A 21,891-nucleotide genomic window follows, 5' to 3' on the forward strand; every position below is an offset into this window, starting at 1 on the left:
TATTCAGATCACACGACTGTCTTCTCTTGCCTAAGCAGGTGCAGAAGTGTTATTGAACACATAACATGATAAACAGATGCATTTTCATCACCTGGTGACCATCATGTATTCCAGTTTTGAACAAATGGGGGTGCACTGAACTTAATACAAAAGTCCAAATTATTTTCTTTCTTTTTCGTCTTTTATTTCAAACTTGACAAAGGTGTACAGAGACATCGAACGCGTTTTGTTCCTCAAAACCACAGCAGTTTTTGGAACTTCATCGGGCTTAACTGGTAACGGAACAGTATATATAAATCTCACGCCACTGTAATAACACTCAGTGCTTCCAAAAATACAGAGATCATTTCCAGACACTGCTTGATAACAAACCTGAACAGAAAAAACATAATACTAATGAATCATACTGTCAATCACAATAGAAGCACATGAATAATGATAACGGTCAGCAGAGCCGTCGGGGAGCGTCCGAGGTACCGACGGAAAGAGCGGTGCCTCCTATATCCTGAGCCGTTGCCAGGTTGGGTGAGGTTTTGTCTTCCATACCACAAAGAAAATTGAAGATATCAAGAGGAAATCATGATTGTGAGACGCTACACTCACATTATATCCTTTTTTGATGAATTGTAAATAGCAGTAGCTGTATTGTTGTCTTTAGAGGTCCTGACGAAAGCACATGGCTCAATCTCTTGCCTTTAAGTGCTGAAACATGTTGACCACTTTTGCTTAGGACAGCTATTTGTTAAAACTGGTCCTGGTGTTTACGTTTTTAATCATTGATCGTGACTGACACGAATAAAACTTGATAGTCTGATCACGCATCAATTTTATATATTTTTTTGCACTTCACCACCTTGCACTGCACTTATAAAATTAAAATCTGTTCCCACATACTCTATCTTGCTCATCTTGGCAACTATCCCTTTCCGACATTCGAAAGCTCTGATATCTATAGAGCTAGTCTGTCACTCTCTACACTAAAGGATACCCAAATGATGAAGCTGATCACCAGGCTTGGTGAATGATGGGAATCCACACACATACATTTTTATGTAAATCTGCCATTTCACAATATTGATTCTTGCTAAGAACTTTCTTTTTTTGTTCTCTTTTCATTTAGACGCTGGAGTATATTTTGTATGTGAGACTAGATTGGCCTCATTGAGTGTGGGGGGATGCGCAGAATCGTCAACTGCAGCAGCATATACTTTAAGCAACTCTGGAATCAGGATTTCTGAGCATGCTTTAAAGAATTCGGCAGGTAACCCATCCGGGCCAGGTGACTTGCCATTGGAGAGATCGAATATGGCAGTGCGCAGGTCCTCCGACGCGATCGGCGCCTCTAGGTCTCCCTGCTGCGTAGCCGTGAGGAGTGGCAGCTGTATATCCTAGAGATAGTCTACGATATCTTCAGTAGGAGCTCTCAGTTGAGACCGGTACAAGGCCTGGTAATGTCGTACAAAAGCTTGGTGTATCTTACTCTGGGTGTACACTACCCCTACCTCAGCGGTGCGGATGGCAGACACCGGTGCCGTGCGTTCCTCCTGTCTAACTAGCCAGGCCAGTAATTTTCTGGGGTTGTCACTCAGGTGGTGTGTACGCGCCGAGTGAGCTGCGTAGTTGAGGTGAAAGAGCCGCTCCAGCAATCGTGTGTGTTCTCCGCCAGCTATAAGCAGCGGTCCGTCGGCTCCTGACATCGCCTCCTGTTCTCGTTGGAGCAGGCTAGCCTCTACACGTCTCCTTCCAGTCACTTCTGCATGTGCCCCTGTGTGCCCAGGCAGTGTCCCCTGATTACAACCTTAAAGGCGTCCCATTCGATCTGTGGGCCGCCAAGTAGGAACAGGTGGGTGTGGGCGCTCCCATACTATATCAAGTGTATGTGGGTTGCGGTCCGAGTGTGTGCGACCCAAGTATTGTGTGTCGGTAATGAGGGGTAGAAGTTCTGAAGACACCATGTACCTGTCTAGGCGCACATGTAGGGTGTGTGCTCCCGAGTAGTAGGAGTACACTCTTGAAGCAGGGTTGCGAGTGCGCCAGGCATCCTGTAGGTCCCACTGCATCGCCCATTGAATGAGCGCCTTCATAGCGCCGCTGGCCAGTGCACCGGGCGGGGGTGGGGCAGACGATCTAGTGTTGTGTCTAGAATGCAATTGTAATCGCCCCCGAGTATCCAGGGGACGCCATGCCAGGGCGCCAGTTTCGCCGATAGTTCTGTGAAAAAACTCCCCTGATCTGTGTTGGGTGAGCATAGGGAAGCTAGAACCACAGGCTGCCCATCCAGCCGGCCATGCACAAGCACAAACCTGCCCTCCGGGTCAATGTGGGATTGTGTTGCTGCGAAGGGAGTGCCCGGTCTCACCCATAGCAGCACCCCACGGGCATATAAGGAGTATTCTGTGGCGTATAATTGGCCACACCATCAACGGTGTAATGTTAGCACTTTCGCCCTGTTCAAGTGTGTCTCCTGTAAAAGTGCAATGTGGATCCGGTGGCGTTTGAGGTATGAGAATATTTGATATCGGCGTGATGGCGTGTGCATGCCCCTAATATTCCACGTACATATTTTAATCGCAGTCATTGTAACAATTCATATGATCCCCCCTCCCCCCCACCACATCAGCGTTCCCCAGACCCGCTGCACAGCCCCACCGCCTGCACCTAAAGACTTTACCATTGACACTAAGATCGTAACCTTGAAAACAATAAAATGACACAGTTCAAGTGGCAGGATTAACCAAAAGGGGGCAAACCAACAGTGTATACCATAAGGGCAGTAGCCAAACATGCCACAGTCCAAACTCTCTAGTGAGAGGAGGAACCTTTCAATTCTAGGGGTGCTACGCGCTAGGCACAGGCTCAGTGCTGCGGCAACTTGGTCACAGAAGGAGGACGACATCCTTCCCTAGGCCTTACGGCACAGGCATCGCGCAGCTAAAGTACGTTGGGCCAGTTCGGCTTGATCTGCCATGTGAATGTCTCGGTCTGGCCAGTCATGGAGAAGCAAATCACGGCAGGCCACACATCTCAGGCCACGCGTGTGGCTAGTCACTAATAATCAGAGTGCAATGGACAGAGGAGGTGCTGGGAGCCCCTCTCATCGCAGCACTGCGTCAGTGTCTGTGCGGCAAGGGTAGTATTCACTGCGTCCTGTCTCCGCCGTCTCATCGTGAAGTGAGGATGCCGACCCAGACGTCGCCAAGCCCCAGCGGTGCGGCAGCGTCTGTCTAGGCCGCAGCCAAGTCAGCTTCATCCAGGTGGGTCCCATCTGGGCTCCGCAAGCGACGTCAATGGAACAGGTCTGCTGTCTGTGGTGTGATATCCAGTGGGTCTGTAGAGAGCTGAGAATCCGGTATCCCATTGATAGCTTCATCGTCGCTTGGAATCATCCGAGGGCTGGCATCCTGCGCGGCGTGTGATGTTGGGAAGCTGCTAATCTCGGCGACCCTGCGGAGTGCATCATGCTGTTCCAGGATAACCTGTTCTGCTGGTGGGGAGTGGCCCGCCGCTACCTCCGATTGCCGAGTTAGAGGTGTTCTGTTGCTGCGGCGCCGCCGCGGTCCGCGTGCTCGCGATCTCGCATGGAGCCTTGCGGCTGTCTTGGAGCCGTGTCAGTGCCGCCATCAAGCCAGGCTTCAGCTTCTTCAGGGCTAGTGACAAAGTAGGTTTTGTCCTGCGCCACCACCCTCAGTTTGGCAGGGAAAAGGAGGGAGTATTTGAGGCCTACAGTGCGAAGCCGCCGCTTCACGTCGAGGAAGGAATGTCTTTGGCGCTGCACTTGAACTGTATAATCAGGTAAGAACATCACCGTAGCATTATCTATGCGAACCTCTCCTAGCTTTCTGGCTTCTCGTAAAACGGAGTCACGGTCACGGTAATTTAGTATCCGGAGGAGCAGTGGTCTCGGGTTGGAGCCTGTGGGAAGCGGTCTCATCGGCACGCGGTGTGCTCTTTCCACCACAAAATAGGGCGACAGCGTGCCCTCCGGCAGTATGGCTCTCAGCCAGTCCTCCACGTGTTGGGTAGGATCTTTCCCCTCCCATTTTTCCGGTATTTCCACGAGCCTGATGTTGTTTCTACGTGCCCGTCCTTCTGCATCCTCTGCACGGTCTTCTAGAAATTCAACCCTGTTCAGGAGGTATTTTATTTGCTTGTCTGTCTGATTGACTCGGAGCTCAAGGTCCGTTACAGTTCCCTCCAAGACTTTGGTGCTATCGGCCAGTTTTTTGTGGTCTTCCCTCAGATGGGTGAGGTTGATCGCGACACTGTCAATATTTGTTTCCAAGGAAGTTCTGGTCGACTGGAGCGACTCTTCCAGACGTCCATGGCAGCGAGCACGCTGTCCAGCTTCGTTGTCACTTGGTCGGCGTCCATTAGCTTCGCCATCTTATCAGTTTTCCCTTTCGGTAGAGTGCCCCAATTCCAGTGCATGTTCTCACTCCTCCAGACATGGGCAAAGCAACCAAGTAACGAACCAAGTGGTGTCCACAGGGGGCTGCGGCAGCAGGGCTCACCCTAGGCCGTGGCTGTGAGAGATGTAGTGTTTCTATTTGTGGAGGGTCGACAGGGTAGACAATGTTCTCAGTGTGGCCTGTGAGGCGGCACCGCGTGGGCAGGTGTCAGCAGGCACCACGGACTATTGGATCAAGTAGGTGTGCCAGGTATGTGGAAGCAGCCAGTGAGGAAGTGGGGCTCTACGGCCTGCGGAGGGAGCACACAACCAACGTCGTTATAACAATGCGTGTGATTGTAGCATACCACCGTGACCAACAAGTATCAGTTCTCGCCCACCGTATGGTATGGATGTTAGCAGGTGGCAGTGTGAGACCCACCATAGGTCAAATTTCAGTAGTGCTACCTCATGCACAAGGTCTGCGGGAGAGTCCGAGGGGGATCCGAGTCTGTGTGGTCACGGCATCATGGTACTGTGGCTGGTTGCGGGAAGAAAGATGCGGTGTCTATGGCGCCGCTATGCGTCATTGTCGATGCAGGATCTCGTTTCCCTCACCAACTCAAGGGCCGCGCCCTCCAGGTAACTGCACCCCCAGCAGCCCTGATCGCTTGCTGAATTCCGGTGGAGCACTCTTCCTCAACTTCTCTCAGGTGGGCAGGTGGCAGGGGGCTGTTGAGGAGTCCAATGTTAGCGGGGGCGAAAAATCATTCCATGTCTCTGGAATCCTCGGGCGCCCCACCCGTTTCGATGTGGTGGCTCCAGTAGGCCTCCGGTGTCACTCCATTTAGGCCGCAACGCCTGGTTCACCCAACCGGCAAAATCGCCCGTCACTTCGGCTCCACCCCGAGAGAAGAGGCCATGCGTGGGGTCTAGGGCAGTTCAACGAAACCCCAGAGCGTCCGGTCGGGTGGGCAGGGCTGGGGATGATGTTAAGTGCGCAGCCTGCAATGTTCGGCGAAGTGGTAGCACAGGGCCTTTCTCTGTGTTGGCAATAGTCAGGCGCCATCCAAAGGCAGGCTTCCGTGCATGGTACCCCAGTCCCACGGAGGATGCAGGCGCGCCCTCCCAGGGGGTCGTGGTGTCTTCAGCTGCAACTCCCAGTCGCTGGACAGCAGCTCCCCGGCTCCGGGCCCCCGCCGGGTTATCAGGCAGCATGGGAGGTATAGGCTACCTCCTCGCACTGGGTTGGATCACCAGCGATATTCCGGGAGCAACCAGGCACACCTATAGGTGTCGGTGTGGCGATGCAGGAGGGATCCGGGTACTAGCGCCGATGGACAGGAGGGCCCCAGCCAGTCAGTTTACAGGCCGCATGTTCGGGCCTAGTGACCAGGCCGAGACCACGGTCTCACGTGATAGCGCCGGCCGGTTGGGCAGCACAGGATCCCGCTGGAAGTCGTTTGGAAGGGCCGGTGCGGCTGCGAGCAATTTATCAGCTCCAAAGTCGGCCAGCAGGCAGGTGCCGTCGTCACAGCACTCCGCTCACGTTATGAGCTAGTTGCAGGAGAAATATGCGGAGAATCAGCCCAGGGAAGAGGAGCTCAGTGCGGAGCTCTACCTGAGTGCGACTGCTACCATTGCGTGCCTAGCCACGCCCCCCGGAATTTCCAGCATCATTAATAACCAATTGCATCTGCTGAGATAGCAAATGCAGTCAAGAGCAATTTATTATTTATGACATTCAGCTGTCAACATTCAAATATTCCCAAATTTAGGAATACATATCCGACTTACACCAGGTCACTTTGGGATAGAGATTCTTTATAAATAATGTGAACATTATGTAACGTCCCAGATGCATCTGATAAAGACTTTTGATCTTGGTTACAAATAATAAACAGAACTCTTATAATAAACACAACGATTAAGCCATGACAAGTTTATTTAATGACTTTTTTCTTAGCTCAAGTCAATACCATTCCATTCCAACTAATTTTTTTCGGTTGATGTAGACCATAAAAAGTAGATAGTAAAAACAGTAGCAAAAAATACACATAACAAAACAGATACAAAAAGATAAAATGCAAATAACACTTGATTATTGACAACATTAAAATTCAAAACAGGGTGGGGGTTCTAAAAATACAAAGCTTCTTCTCGACCTCCAGCAACTACCACAGCAAATACCCTAAATAAAGCCTCAATCATCATAATAAAAAATAGCCACATATCATTTTGATATGATTGAATTTCAGGTCATCGATAATTTTAGTTTTTGGAATGTAAAAAGGGTTAAGAGTGAGTTAAGAACGAGTTAAAAGAGTTCAAAATGATTAAAATGTGACAAATTGTACATTGAGGGAATTTTATACTTGCAGTGGTGAGTTTAACAGCACTCTATGACTATGCCATATGGAGTTCAAGAATCGGGACACTGCAAAAACAGTAGGTGGGCGAGTATCAGTTCTCAATATTCTAAATGCCTCCATCCACTCCCTACACAACACATTTCTGAAAAGTGGTACAAGCCATCGCCGTCTGGCTGTTTTATAGCCAGGACAAAAGACAAAAGACAAAGGCATGAACATCAGTCTCATCTACACAGTTGCAAACGGGCCCCTAAGGGGGCTTTTAACCATTTATTAGTGAAGACACAAAACGGCAAGGTCCCTATTCTAAACTGGATGTATAACTTCCTTGCCATGGTAGGTTGAATATCATCCAGAAAGGGCTCAATGAGGTACTCAGCTTTAATATTTAAAAAATCAGCTGCTAGGTGACAAAGCTTAGTGTTCATCTGGATATCAGCTAGTTTGAGCGATCAATAAACTCTTACTAGTTCTAGGCGTGAGATTGTTGGGCACACTACCTCGGGGTTGTTCCATAAGTTTGGAATACCTACCCTTTAGCATACATCCCTTATATGTAAAAATCATGGTAATTTGCCAACACCCGGGAGACCCAAAATCTCCTTTAGTTCTCACTGGTAGACTGCTAGTTCTGGGGTCACCCAGAGTCTACGCAAAAAGGTTAACGGTCTGAGGCCAGTCTCCTCTGCAATAGGTCTGATTCCTAGATCCAGGCATAGGAGGATGAGGGAGGTACTTGGCTGAAGGCCCAACAACTGTCTCATAAATTTATTCTCTATTTTGGACAGTCCGCCAGTGAGTGGGACAATGAACGAAAGTTCAGCTTCATACATTTCAGCGCTCCTGGCTTGCACTTTGTAAATCTCAGCCACCAGACCACCCGGTTCGCGGGAGGAGTTCCTATATTTTTTTGTGATTCCCCCAACGTCTGGGCTAGCTTGAAGCTTGCTTTGGCTAGTTGCGGGCCCCATTCAAACGTTTCGAACAGCGTGACACCAAGATAGTCATAAACAGTCTCCCTCTCTAGCAAGGTACCATTTAGAGAGGAGTTTGGATGGGATGTTTTGGCTGAGTTGAAGACCACAAATTTGGTCCTTAATGTATTAATCTCCAGCCCCTGTTGTTACAGAATGTTGCAAAACTGTCAAGAATCCTCTGGACTTAGATAACAGAAAAGTGTCGTCCGCAAACATCATTGCTGGCACCTTACTATGCACCAGCTTTGGGGAGTCGTTGTCCTCTACCTCATTTAATTGGGCAACCAGTGCATTGATAAAAAGACAAAACAGGGTAGGGGCAAGCACACACCCCTGTTAACTGGGAAGCAAGGGGTTTATTCCCCAAATTTCCCGTACCTTACTTGGCCAAAGTTGCCATATGCATTCTCATGATCAATGTCAGAAAGTGTGGGGGATTACCAGTTGTTTAATAATCTCCCACAGTTTGTCTCTGGGGACCAAATCAAAGTCCGTTTTCAGATCGACAAATATCAAGAAGAGGCTGACACCGTCTTCCAATATAGTAATTGGAGCCTGAAAATGTGGTCAATGGTGGAGATGTTTTTCCTGAAACCAGCTTGATAAGCACTCAGAATTTCACACTTCTCCATCCACACATGAAGACGATCGAGGAGGATCCTTGCAAACAATTTCTGGGTGCCATCGATCAAACTGATCGGCCTATAGTTGGTTCGGCAGGAGAGGTGAGCCCTTTTTGAAGACTGAGAAGATTTCAGCCCCTAGCCAGGTACCTCTCAGGATAGCATTAAATATTGCCCAAAGGTAGGGTCCCCATATATTTTGTTCTGGCCAAAATAGATCCCCTGTAATCTTGTCTAATCCCGGAGCTTTACCTAGGGGACGCTTCCTGGTTGCGTTTAAGACTTCTGTTAGAGTGAACCCTTGGGTCTCTTCGAAAACAATCCCAGGAAGCGTTAGAGATGTTTCATCTTTTGAGTCTGTAACTCCCTCAGTGGAGTAAAGAGCTTGGAAGTGAGACTTCCATGTAGGTGGTAGTTCTTGAGGTGATGGTGGAAGGAACTCTGTTGGCCCAGGTACAGACTCTACTAACCTAGATTCAGATCCAGGGGTTATGGCTTGGGAGGTTGATGGCACTGTCACCTCACAGAAAATATCTGGAGTTAGAGACAGGCGCCTCTCAGTCAGCTCTATTTCGGTCATTACCACCCCTATAGCCCTCTGGAGAATCCTGTAAATTAAGGTTGGGGGCAGAGGAGAAGGATTGGACACTTGGAGATGTTTTGCTAAACAAGCACGCTTACTCATATTCAGATCAAAAAAAGTTAAAATATCGCCATGCCCCTAGAGTAAACAAGGTAGGGATGAGAGAGACTTAGGCAAAAGACTATAATTGCAACTGGGGAAGAAGATACAATCAATGTGGTCAGTTAAGAAGGACAACTGGTTAAAAAAAGGAAGTTAAGGACTCAGTAGACACAGTGAAAAGGTCTTGGGTACTACCCTGGCTAATACGATGCTTAGGTGGCTTGCATGATTGTTCAGATTGGTCACTGGATTACAGTTTTCTGGTTCCACCACCAGCTCCTGCTGGTAAATATGGGAGGAGTATTGACAACTATACAATACAGTCAATGCACTTACAAGTTAAAGCAACTGGAGGCTATGCAAGAAATCCATGAAATGTTTAAACTTAGACTAACAACATGTATATCATTAACAATGCAATATATAGTAACACTATTTGTAATCTACACAATGATAATCTTATGCAGTCTTTGGTCAATAAGCATGCATGCAGAGGAAACTTGTCATTTCTAAGGGCCAAAGGATAAAATGGGGCCACAATGCGATTTTCAAATCATGTACATTTCATTACAGATATAACATGAAGCCGGGTCATAATGCCCATGCCCCATCACAGATATGCCTGTAGTGTGCTGCCATATTATATATCCCAACCAGATCTATTGTTTCCAAACGTTGGCAAACATTTTTAAAAAAAAATTTGGGGGGAGTTGTGCCAATATTTTATTCAGAAATCACAGACGGGGAATAACCAGAATGTAAGTCACAAAATATTAGAACATCAGAACAAGCGCCAAATCCAGCCTCCCTTTCCTGCGGAGGCTTTTGTGATGGATCCTAATGCTCAGTAACCAGTCCCTGATCATAAATTGCAGGTGGCGATCCGAGACCAGAGGATTCTGGGTACCCAGTGCCATTAGGGCAGCTGGGTGTGGCTGGCGCTACTTCTTGCCACCGGCCTTGATTGCGGACTTGGTGACGTTGGCAAACATTTAATGATTTAATGGAAAGCTGACCAATATCATTGGCTAAAACATGATAGGATTTAAATATTGCTTTACATTTGGCTGCAGGTGTTCTCGTTTTGGAAATTAAGGGGACATTTCTGCAAAGGAAAAATTAGGGGAATATATTCACGGAAATGTAACCAATTTTCATAAAGTTCACCATTTAAAGGTTGTTATAATTTTTTTCCAAAGGCACATTGAGTTAGTAATATTGCCCACAGAATGGTGGTATTAAAGACCAATGGAAAGGCTATTATAGATTGTCGTCAAAAGCATATTTACTCGATCTGTATAAAATACTGCATTTTAAATTCCCTTGATCAAGTATTTTAAAATTGGAACAATCATGAGTGGATTAGCACACTACTATAGTTGAGCGCATTTTGAGGATTGGAGAGAGTTTCCTGGATGGAAATATTTTGGAAGTGAATTAGGGGGTTGGGTGCGAGGACGTAAAGCTTATAGGCCAAAAAGCACGAGTTAAACCTAATGGAATTTAAAGATCGCTTTATAGATGTCAATAACATTTGACAAACCTTGAAATTAGTTACTTTTCACTCTCCATAGGAGTCATTGGATCGTCCCCATTTCCTAAGAATTGTAAGCAAATGTTGAACTTATAAATCAGTTCAGTTCAGTAAATCTTTATTTCGATGATAAAAACCATCATAAATATACAGGTTATAAAATTCATTACATTACAATACTGAACAATATATGAGTTTTAAAATAAAAACAGTTACATAACTAGTAAAATTCATATAGAGAATACACATTTTATGTACATCATAGCTTAATCCCGTGTGTTCCTTAGCCTGACAGCAATTTTTTAAAAACTTATCACAGAACATAACATGCAAGTATCACTTGCTCTTTGTAAAAAGAGTAATGCCGCTTTAGCATGACGCAATTTTTTCTCTCTTAAAATATGAACTTATAATTACTTTGGACACAGTAACATTAGACAGGATGTGATATTTTATACCCTCTTTAGGAGGGTTCCCTTTTATAGCAAGAGTAAAGCAGATGTAACCAACTTCCACACACTCATTCCCATGCCACATCGCAGATTGCCACAATACACATATTGTCTTGTCCCTCTCCGCGGTCTTCTAGTTAAGTATACACTACCAATCTGGAAATTTAGCTCAGTGATCTTAGAACTCTCTTAGAGACATACAGATCACTGGTTTCAATACCCAGTGAGGCAGTCTCTGCCTTTCATCCATTGCAGGTTGCGCAATGGGCACAAATGCTTTGGGTAATATTAATATTATACAAGTGCATGGGGGCAATCCCGTTTGTGTATAACTAACCAGTACTGAATGCAATTGTTTAAGGGGGGAATTAAAATTTCTAATTAGAAAGCCTAAATCTAACTCTATTTATTGCACATCAATGCTCAAATATGTGTGCCATCTGCTGGATGTACTTGTTTTAGGTTATAGTGTGGTAATAGTATAGTTTCATTTACAGCACAAAACTAACAACTGGTGACAGGAAGTGCTATATAAAGGAAAGCCACGAGGAGCATAGAGAAAAGGCCATTCAGATATGAGCGGAGTCATTCTTATATGGACTCTAAAAAACAACAAAGGTCATGTTTACACAACTTGCTTTTCTGTAATACGACCCACTTATGTTCATTGGAAATCATTGCAAGCTACTAATGTTATTGGTGTTGTAATAGTGACCACTTCAGAAAATATTACAATAGTGGCCATCATATGCAAGTTTACCAGCAGAGATCACCTGAGTGCATTAGGCAGGGTTGCTAGCAGGAATGAAAAAAAACAAGGATTTGGTCAGCCCCTGCTGGCAGTGTCTCTGGCACGGAAGTAATAATTTTAGTAGTAAATCTAAAAAATCAGCTTTAAATATATTTTGGAAATTCAGAAAATGTTATCCAAACACAGGTTCTGAGTTCTTAAAATAAACTCATTTTGTCTTGAATACACAATTGTGGCATACATATATATTAGTTCAGCCAAGCAAAAGTTTCCAACTTAGTAGGCTGGGCTGCACACAAGAGAGTCACTTAAAATTAGCCAGAGAGCTAGCAGTAGCTCTCAAACTACTCATTGGAGGAGCCTGCTATAGAGGAAAGAACATATTAATTTATATCTGTAACTGATGAAGAGACGCATTTTTGGCAGATTTCCAGAGTACAATTCCCCAAGGTTTGTAATTGTCAAATGGATATATTTCAATCGATAATACAAGTGGCATATTTACTCAAATGTGTGACATAAGGGATGCTATTTATACAGGTGTGTAGTAGCAGGAACAATTCACCCCAATTTGTAACATGGTTAGAACTTTATTTTCATAAAGGCATAAGATATTTATATATATATATATATAGTTTGCTAATAGAATATATATATATATATATATATATATATGTATATATATATATATATATATATATATATATATATATATATATATATATATATATATATATATATATATATATCACTTATATATCTTGACTTTAGTACTTATTGAGATTAATGATCTATACAGAGGATGTTATCTCCATATTACACCTATAATAACCCTTGCATAAAATCAGGAGTATCTAATTTTTTTATATGACTTTCAGGATGTACAGTTACCTTTAAGTGTACCTCACAGTTTACTGAAATGCCTAATTTCTTTTGTTTTCTGTTACAGTGTCCTCCCAGTGTAAGATTACGAAATGTAATTCGGATTATATAGCTGCTACTATGAAACTGCAAGGCACTACTAAAAGCGCCGCCAAATGCAACGCCTTGCGCTCGTTCTCGCAGTGCACTCGAAAGACTGCGCGTACCTGCAGGGGTGACTTGGGCTATCACTCTGCAGTCCACGGCATTGAAGACCTGATGATCCAGAACAACTGCTCCAAGGATGGCCCCACATCTCCACCTAGGCCACGGCCTCCGCTGCCTAACCAAGAAGCTCCAGGCATGCCAGATGTTTGCAACTACGAAAAGACCTATCGCTACAAACATGGCATGCCCCCCAAGTACCTACATTGCGGGGTCTTTGGAGACCCACATATTCGGACCTTCAGTGATGATTTCCACACATGCAGAGTGAAGGGTTCCTGGCCGCTGTTGGACAACAAATATTTATTTGTGCAGGCAACCAACTACCCAGTAATGAACGGCTTCAATGCTACTGTGACTGGAAAGGTAACACCCCACTCATTCCGAATTATGCTAAGAAGCACTGCAACACTTCACAAACTACTGCCTGCCAACCACAGCAAAATGTTTTATAGTTTTGGGCTTCAGGAGTAGTGTGGCTGCAGAGAGACAGGATGCATCTGTTTACATTAGGGGTTATCCCTTAAATCAATGTTTATATTTTTGCAGTGTTATAGCATAGCAGGACTAAATAGTTAATATACTTATATTGCACAGTCCACAAGATGAATTTTTCTAAGTGCTGTTATTATGCAACCCATTGGCATATTTGTATCAGTATCACAAGGATGAGACAGATACACATATGGGGCTTAATTTACAAAGGTCCTCCGCACTAGTGGCGGAGACCCCTCAGTCATGGGGGGAGTCCTCTCACTCAGGGCGGAATCTCGGCAGTGAGAATTAGGCCCAAAGTGAGGAATGGGAGTACAAGTTAAGACACAGACTCTGCTACAGTTTTTGGGCTGACTGTTGTCTTAAAGCACTGTGCTTTTACCATCGCAGACAGTGTTATACGGTTGCTTATCACTGGAGCCTGAAAGGCGTGAAATGTAGGAGCATTGACAAATCTGAAGTAAACAACAGAACATAACTCAAAAACATACCCAAACAACATACCACAAAAACACTGCACCCACGTCAAAACAGCTGAAACACAATACAGCACAAGAACCACAATGCAACACCACATCATCACACTGCAATACTAATGCACAAAAACACTGCAGTATGCAAAACAACAGAACCGTTCAACACCACACATCAAATATGTGCAAATGTTCTTGTCCCACATTACCACCTTCAGAAACCTAATATCATGATATGGTGGTAAAGAGTGTTTGCATTCTGAACTACTTTAACTTAACACCGAGGGCATGAAATGACACCATTCAAAATAGGTTTGCGATCTGGCCACAAATGTCTTTATTTGGGTCAGAATTCTTCAGAAAGTTGCATAAACTATTCAATTCCTTTGGGTTTTTGAAAATAGGAATAAGGTCTCCATAGGCTTGGGTGGTTAAAATTAACATTCAGTTGAGCTCACTACCTAGCGCAGCCCATTACCGGAATAGCAGTCTCTTGGACTGAAATTCACAGGGCCTCATTTATGAGGCCTTGCTTCAGTTTTGCGCTTCCGATGCGTCACTTTTTGTAACGCATCGGCAGCGTAAAACATGCCTCCTGTTGCGCACTATTTACAAAGTGACGCATCTAAGCAGATGCTTCACTTTGTAAACCCCTGCGATACATTATACCTGCTTCAGGTATAATGTATGCAGGGGGCGCGTTCCCCCGCAAAAAGCCTCGTAGAAGTGATGCAGTGAAATCTATGAGATTTCACTGCGTCACTTCTAGGATGCCGCTGCGTCAAAAGCTTACCCCTGCCTCACAGAAGGCGTAAGACTGACACAGGCCCTTTCACATGAGGCTTGCCCCATGTGAAAGGACGCATTGCTGGAGTTGCGTCACTTTTGTGACACACTCCTGCAATGCGTCACTTTTGCGCCATACAGATATGTCAGACTCCTTGCAACATGATGTGTCATACAGTAAATATGACGCATCCGGTATGTCGCAAGGAGTGCGCACTGAGAAGTGATGTATCGCTGCTTTCACGCAGCGATGCGTCATTTCTCATAAATGAGGCCAACAGTGTCTACATGTTAAACATTTATTGAGTGGCCATTTCCATTATAAAGGTATATTTAGGGTTCCATGTGACTTGAAACCTAGCACATTTCTCCTTCCCTCAGTGTCTTTGGTCTATTGTTACACAGAAAAATTCTGTTTATTGATGTCCTATTTTGAGCCTTTAGTCACAGTTTGATTAGGCTCTCTGTATCCTTGTTGCTTATGCCTGTGACAAGAAAGAAAGACAAATGGGTAACAACAAGGTTAAGTAAACAATGCTCCTGGTTGCTACTCCTTTTCATTACAATCCTAACAAGATTTCCTCTGTTCCCAGTCTGGATCCTTGGTAGAAGTACTGATGATGCAATTCCTCCTTATGTGTTTATTACAGTTGAAAAAGAAGAAAAGACCCTGACTGTCCAGGTGACCATTAATATTCAGGCAAAAATAAGGCAATATGGGACACTACATTTTTGAACAATTGGCAAGTACTCTTCTTGTTACCAATCACAAAAAAGGAAACACATCCTGCCTGGAAAGTCTCATGTCATGTGTCATTCTTCTCTATTTTACATGTGCAAAGCTTGCAACTCTCATTCCACTTACTACAAGGCTGCACCCAATTATTTGTCCAATAGGATAGTGGAATACTTTCCTAAAAAAACCCTACATTCTCAGTCAGCAAGGCTGTTAACGATTCGCCATACCAAACAAAAGAGGCGGAGCGGTTCTGCCAGCTTGATTCTTGCAGCTGGCTTACTGACCATTTCCCTTAGAGCCCAGACACTCTTGTAGTAACTGCTGCACTTTACAAAACCCCTCTTTCATTCATTCATCTGTGTTGACACAGTCTAACCTCTCAGCTAAATACGTATCTGACTTACAAGTAGGGCTCCTGGTTTTTATGGTATTTCATTTTGTCATTTCCGTCTGTATTTATCCATATTTTTATTTTTGTGAACTTCATCTGTATTTATCCATATTTATTATGGGTTTTGAGACAAAATAAAGCTGAAACTGGAATATTTCTACATGTATTTAACTAATAAATATGCAGTCATTTTGCCAGGTTTCAGTGATATGAACACCCGCAGAAGATATATCAATGCACTTACTTGAAAATATGCACATTTCAGGTTCATCCTTGTGCATAGCTATTGCTGTTTAACCCTCTTTACTAAAATCCCTTTCTTTTTCAACCTCCTTACCTATCAATCCACACAGTTATTGACCTGGCAGTCATGGCAAAGTGTGTTTAGAATCACTCAAAAAACACTCAATTTCTGTTTTTATCCACGCTTATAAAATAAATGCAGACAAAAAATAAATGGTTTTCTATCTATATTTATCTGTAAAAAAACAGTTAAAACAGAAAACAGGGAGCCTTACTTATAAGGTGTTGACCATGAGATAAGAAGTTTGGTAACAAGAGACATAATTGTTTTGAATTACCAGTTCAGAAACAATTTACTTCTAGTAGTAAATCTTCCCTCTTTTTCAGAACGTCTTTACACAGCAAGTATTGAAAACTTCAGAGAACTCAATGGATCGCTTTCTTTACTACCTATTAAATGTTTGGTCAAATATTTATTCCCCTGATTATAAATTCTTTCTACTGATGCCCTAACTTAAAAAAATCTTTCTTGACCCAGTAAATGTTAGGCCAATCTTTTACAGTAGTACAGTAAAATTCTTAAACAGACAGTTAAAATTCCTTTGCAATCTTTAAACAAACAAATACATTTTTTACCATTTTGAAACAAGATTCCAACTCCAAAGGGAATGGAAAGTGTCGGGGTCTCCGTTCAAGATGATCTCAGATAAGAGTTTGACAGTAGTAGTGTCAGAGCTCTCATCATGCTAGATCTCTCTACCCCATTTAATAATCTTAACTGCCCACTCCTTTGACAATGTCCGCCATTGTTATTACTCAACTGGTGAAGTGATGTATATATTTTCTCACACAGGTGGTCACATTAATTCCCTTTAAGTCAACATCCTCAGACCTTCCAGAAGAAGAGTCAATAAAAGCTCAGATTTGTTTGACTCTCCAATTTAAATGTTGTCTTCAACCGCAACTTCTTAAAAAAAGAAAGAAATCCCTTTGGAACCCAAAGGACCAGGATTCAGAGTCAGTTCTAAAGTAAGCGTCCTCTGGGAGTACTTAGATTAGAGATAAACAATATTACTTCACAAACACACTTACATTCACCCCACAACCATAACGCATTTGGTAGAAGGGACCACTGTTAGCACCAACAGTCCATGTATTGGCACAGAAACCTACAATTGATGTATTAATATGCTGATTTGATAAAAAATGTGTACAAGGTTAAAAACATATCATATATAAAGAAAAGTGAAAAAGTTTCTTTTCCATTAAAAACAACACACAATATAATTGACAAATTCTTAGATAATTCATAAAAAATAACACAAGAGATAACAAAGACATTACATTTTTACATAAGGTACCACAACTACTACCAAAATGCTATACACAATCACCCTAATGTATCAAACTTCATCAGCATTTGGGGTAGATTGAGAGCGGTGAGTTTATGGAAAACAGGAGTCGACGCGTTTCAAAGGTATAGATTTTTTTAAATCTTCTTTTTCAAGACTACATGAATTAATACTCTCTGCGATAAAAACATCTAAAATGTAGATACATGTAATTATTAAGTAAATACTAACATCCTGCCAGTATTACACTGCAATACTTCAGTTCATATTTACAAAACAGCATCATAATAATCATTGCCCAAAACAATATTTTCCTTAAAAGAAGAAGGGGAAGTTTCTTGGGAAGAGAAACAGGAAAAAGAGAAAGGAACATGAGAAAACATCTGCAGTTTGTGATACCAGCACATTGCTACTCCTGGTCCCAACAATGCCCTTATTATATCCAGACCATTCATTTTACTCTTTGCTCGCCATTCAAAACATGCATTCATCAAGATCCTTCTCACATGAATTTCTGTTAATAATTTAAGAACCAGCGCTTACCTATGATATAGTAACATTTGCTCATAGAAACGCTCATTGGCCGCTATTACGTAAGTCCAAATTTCACTATAGGCAAACCAGCCCGGTTTTACCTGCTACGACACCACATATAAAAACAAAATAAATATGTCTTTTAAGTTCAGTGAGCATCTAAACTCTCTTTCCTATTTATCTCCAATATTATGGGCAGTCACTTACTTATATATTCCCATTTTAAATGAATGCTCTGTCAAACGCTTATCTGCAGTAATTCGAGGTCAGTAGCAAGTTACGCTATACTGATTTTCTAGAAGTAAAATGAGGCACCTGGGTGCGGCAAAGACTTAGTAACACTAGTTATACTTTTTGGTGTAATATTTATAGAAAACTATACTTTCACCCACCTAAAAACGACTGTTTGAGTTTGTTTTAAAACTGTATTCCCTTCATGCACAGCGGCTATAATTTAATTGTCCGAATCTATTCACTTCGAATAAAGAAACATACGTTTATATAATCTTTCTATCCCTTCTCATTCTAATTTATAGTGTGACAGTGTTATTTCTGTACATATAGTCAGAAACTTACTTATCTCTTAGAATATTTGTTCTTACGGTCCTTATGCTTCTGTGGCCCTTTCCTTCGCTACAAGAGAAACGACCCATTATTACCTATCTGGATTATATCTAAAAAAGGGGAGAAAAATAAGGATACAGAACCTCACCTGCGGTGTACTTTAGATTAGCCTTCATTAGGCATAACCAGCAGTAGTTGCTGTTTACATGCAGTGCGGTGGATACACACGTCTAGACCTCTGCTCTTATACTCCACTATTCTCGCTCCCCATATACGTCTTTCTCTACGTACATGCTCTTACCTCTTGCAGAGAACCGGGAAGCAGGAAACTTCTTTGTCTACTTGTAGCGGCTGGTAAAAACGCGGTTTCCTTAAAGGACGCTGTTTAAATAACCGCCGTACAGCATCTACTCTACTGAACGTAAGCGTAAGAGACACGTGACCTACGTTTGATGTAACACAGTCTGGTTGATTTTTTAATACTGTATCTTTTCCCATCACAATTAAAGCTTTATTGAGGAACCATGACCTACATTTAACTACGATTTACGTTACAATTGTTGGTTACTTTTTTTGGTACTGTGGCTTTTCACTTCACAATAGAGGCTTTATCGGGGACCCTATCGATCCTTGTGATCCCATTATTATTATTCAAATGACAAAAAATAATAACAATATTTTACATAAAATCTTGCCAAGACGTCCTCAAATAGAAACCCATGGAACAAAATAAAGAAAGAAAGACAGACACCAATAAGAACTCAATAAATACATTTCAGTGCCCATCCTTAATTACATTGAGAACGAGATATAACCCAAATAAACAACCTCCAATGTTCATTTATATAGAGCAATGGTTAAACAATACCAAGACCTAGATTTTAATCATATTGGCATATTTCATGGGTAACATTAAAAAACAATGGTTAAAAAGTACTAAGACCTTATTTTACAACATCTTTAACTTCTAAATTGGAACAGATATATTCCCTAATTCTATACAGAGATTGTAATCCTCTATCTTATCTTGGCGAAGGCGATATTATAGGATAATGGACATCAAGTCCTCTCTAGAGTTCAAACCATTCCGGACAGGGTTTAGTTTACAGATGTACCACTGTTCCCTCAATTTTATTTTCTTATCTAAATTGCCTCCTCTCCCATTACTTGTAATTTTCTCCAATATGAACCATCGTACGTCATTGCAACTGTGGTTCAGCTGTGATAAATGTTCTGTTAGAGGTGCATTCTCCTTCTTTGTTCTTAGTGCTGATTTCTGTTCCAACACTCTTGTGCACAGTTTACGACTGGTTTTTCCTACATACCCTAACCTACATGGGCATATGAGGAGATAAACCAAATTTTTACTGCAACAGTTGTTCTTACTGTTACAACTTATTTCTTTGCCAACCACAAGCCTATGATCCATTCTTATAAAGTAAAATTTATCATGCGCACTAATGACGCCCAAATGGCCTTCAATGTAGGAATAGGACTGTGCATCATAAAGGTTAAATCAGCACGTTTTAAGTGGCTAATGTCAGTCAACTTATTTGAACTACACTTCATCTAATTTGAGATTGTCTTCACTTCTCTTTGTTGACACAATGGATCTGAGTCTTCCACAATACTACATCTGAGAATTACAATTTAGTGAGAATGTGGCAGGCAGAAAACTGTTTATTTAAAAGCCATTCAAGCATGTTTCAGCTTTGCTGAGCTCATTATATTTGGTGCTGGAGCAGAAAAGGATACAGGTTGATCTATCTGTCCCTCCGTAATCTGAGTTGAGCATATATTAAACTGATGTGCGTGAATTAATGAAAAACAAAAACTGAGAAACCACAGTGGAGGAAACCAAATCTTGGAAAACAAATTTAAGGAAATACATTTTTAAGGAAATACCAAAAAATCAAAATTTAAAGGAAACATTTTAACGGAAAGATAATTTTAGGAAACATCCAAAATTACATTCAACTTGGGGGATGTTTAGGACTACTATGAGTTTGTGGGGTTCAGGGATGGGTAATCTTTAGGGTGATGAGGGTTTTTTAGGGATCAGTAATATATGGAGTTAGGGTAAAAAAAGGTTTTTTTTAAAATTCAGAAATGGGTGGAGTGTAGGGGTGGTGAGAGGTTTTTAGGGTTCATGGATGAGTGCTGTTTAGGTGTGTGAGGTATTTTTATGTTACATGGACAAAAACGAATTTCATTTCATTCATTTAATTTCATTCATTCAGGTGAAGGGTAAGGGTGTGGAGGGGTTTTGGGATTCATGGATTGGCGGAGTTTAGGGCTGTTGAGTATTTTTAAAATTCAATTATGGGTAGTGGCTTGGGTGGTGAAGAATTTTTAGGGTTCAGGGTGGGATGGAGTTTAGGCCGGTGAGGGGTTTTAAGGATTATGGGATGACTGGAGCTTAGATGTACAAAGGGTTTTTTAGGGTTCTGGGATAAGTAATTTAGGGGGATGAGAAGTTCTTAGTGGCCAAGGATGGGCAGTGTTTAAGGGCGGTGAGGGTGTTTTAGGATTCAGGGATGGGTGGAGTTTTGGTGTACTGAGGTGTTTCATGGGATGGGTGGGGTTTAGGTATAGTAGGAATGGGTGGAGTTAGCAGTAGTAATTGATTTAATTTTTCAGGGATGGTTGATATTTGGGGTAGATAGGGCTATTAGTCCTTTGGGATGAGTGTAGTTAGATGTGGTGAGGGGCTTCAGAGAAGAGGGATTGATAGTGTTTAAGGTTTGTCAAGGGTCACAGGTGAATGGTGTTTATGGGTGGTGATTGGTCAGCGATTTAAAAGCATCTGAAGTAATTGTTTGACAAGGTAAAATATATTAATATAAAATAATGTCCTCTAAAGTGAAGCACCGAAATAAATATCCCTGACAAAACTGTATCTGAAAGTAAGATCTGCAATCATTGCATTTACATGAAAAAAGAAGCTTTTAAAAGCCAATTTCGACAAAAATACATTCTGTGAATCAGTTACTATAGAAAAGTATATACCATTAGTTCTGGAAATTTTCATTAAACAGTTTAGATGAAATGGTTTCTGAGTAGTAGTATTCCATGATATGTTTTTTCTATGAAATTACATATAACCATATTTAACATCTATGTTGCATCTCATCTTCTGCACTGCCTTAAAACTCCTGTTCGAGAATCCTACTTTTTTTCTTAAAACATTACTGGTGACAAAGCCTCTAGAGGCTAATTGTGAGCTGGATTGCTATCCCATTCTGTTTCTAAACTTGTGTTTCTGCTTCATCAGAATTGGGAGTTTTGACAGAAAAATGGCACATTCAATACTTGAAAAAGTGCACATAATGAGGGGGAAAAAGTGAAAATGAAAGCGCAAAAAATGATTTTCAGTGGAATCCTTCATTTTGAGAATCAAATCCTATAATTGATAGGGACTCCAGACGACCAATAATAACCACATTC

The 21,891-nt window shown here is 42.3% G+C and overlaps 1 protein-coding gene across 5 annotated transcripts in view; it reads left to right on the plus strand.

The window, feature by feature from the left end:
• HJV (hemojuvelin BMP co-receptor) overlaps positions 1 to 21,891 on the plus strand; it is a 90,484-nt gene that overhangs the window by 60,726 nt on the left and 7,867 nt on the right. For all 5 annotated transcript variants that reach the window (XM_086945389.1, XM_086945388.1, XM_086945391.1 and 2 more), the window contains one exon: positions 12,731 to 13,233. In XM_086945389.1, coding sequence (XP_086801515.1) covers positions 12,731 to 13,233 — 503 coding nt within the window. The remainder of the gene's footprint in view (positions 1 to 12,730; positions 13,234 to 21,891) is intronic.

Source organism: Lissotriton vulgaris, chromosome 12 (genome assembly GCF_964263255.1).
Source record: "Lissotriton vulgaris chromosome 12, aLisVul1.2, whole genome shotgun sequence".
In the NCBI taxonomy this organism is placed as follows: Eukaryota; Metazoa; Chordata; class Amphibia; order Caudata; family Salamandridae; genus Lissotriton; species Lissotriton vulgaris.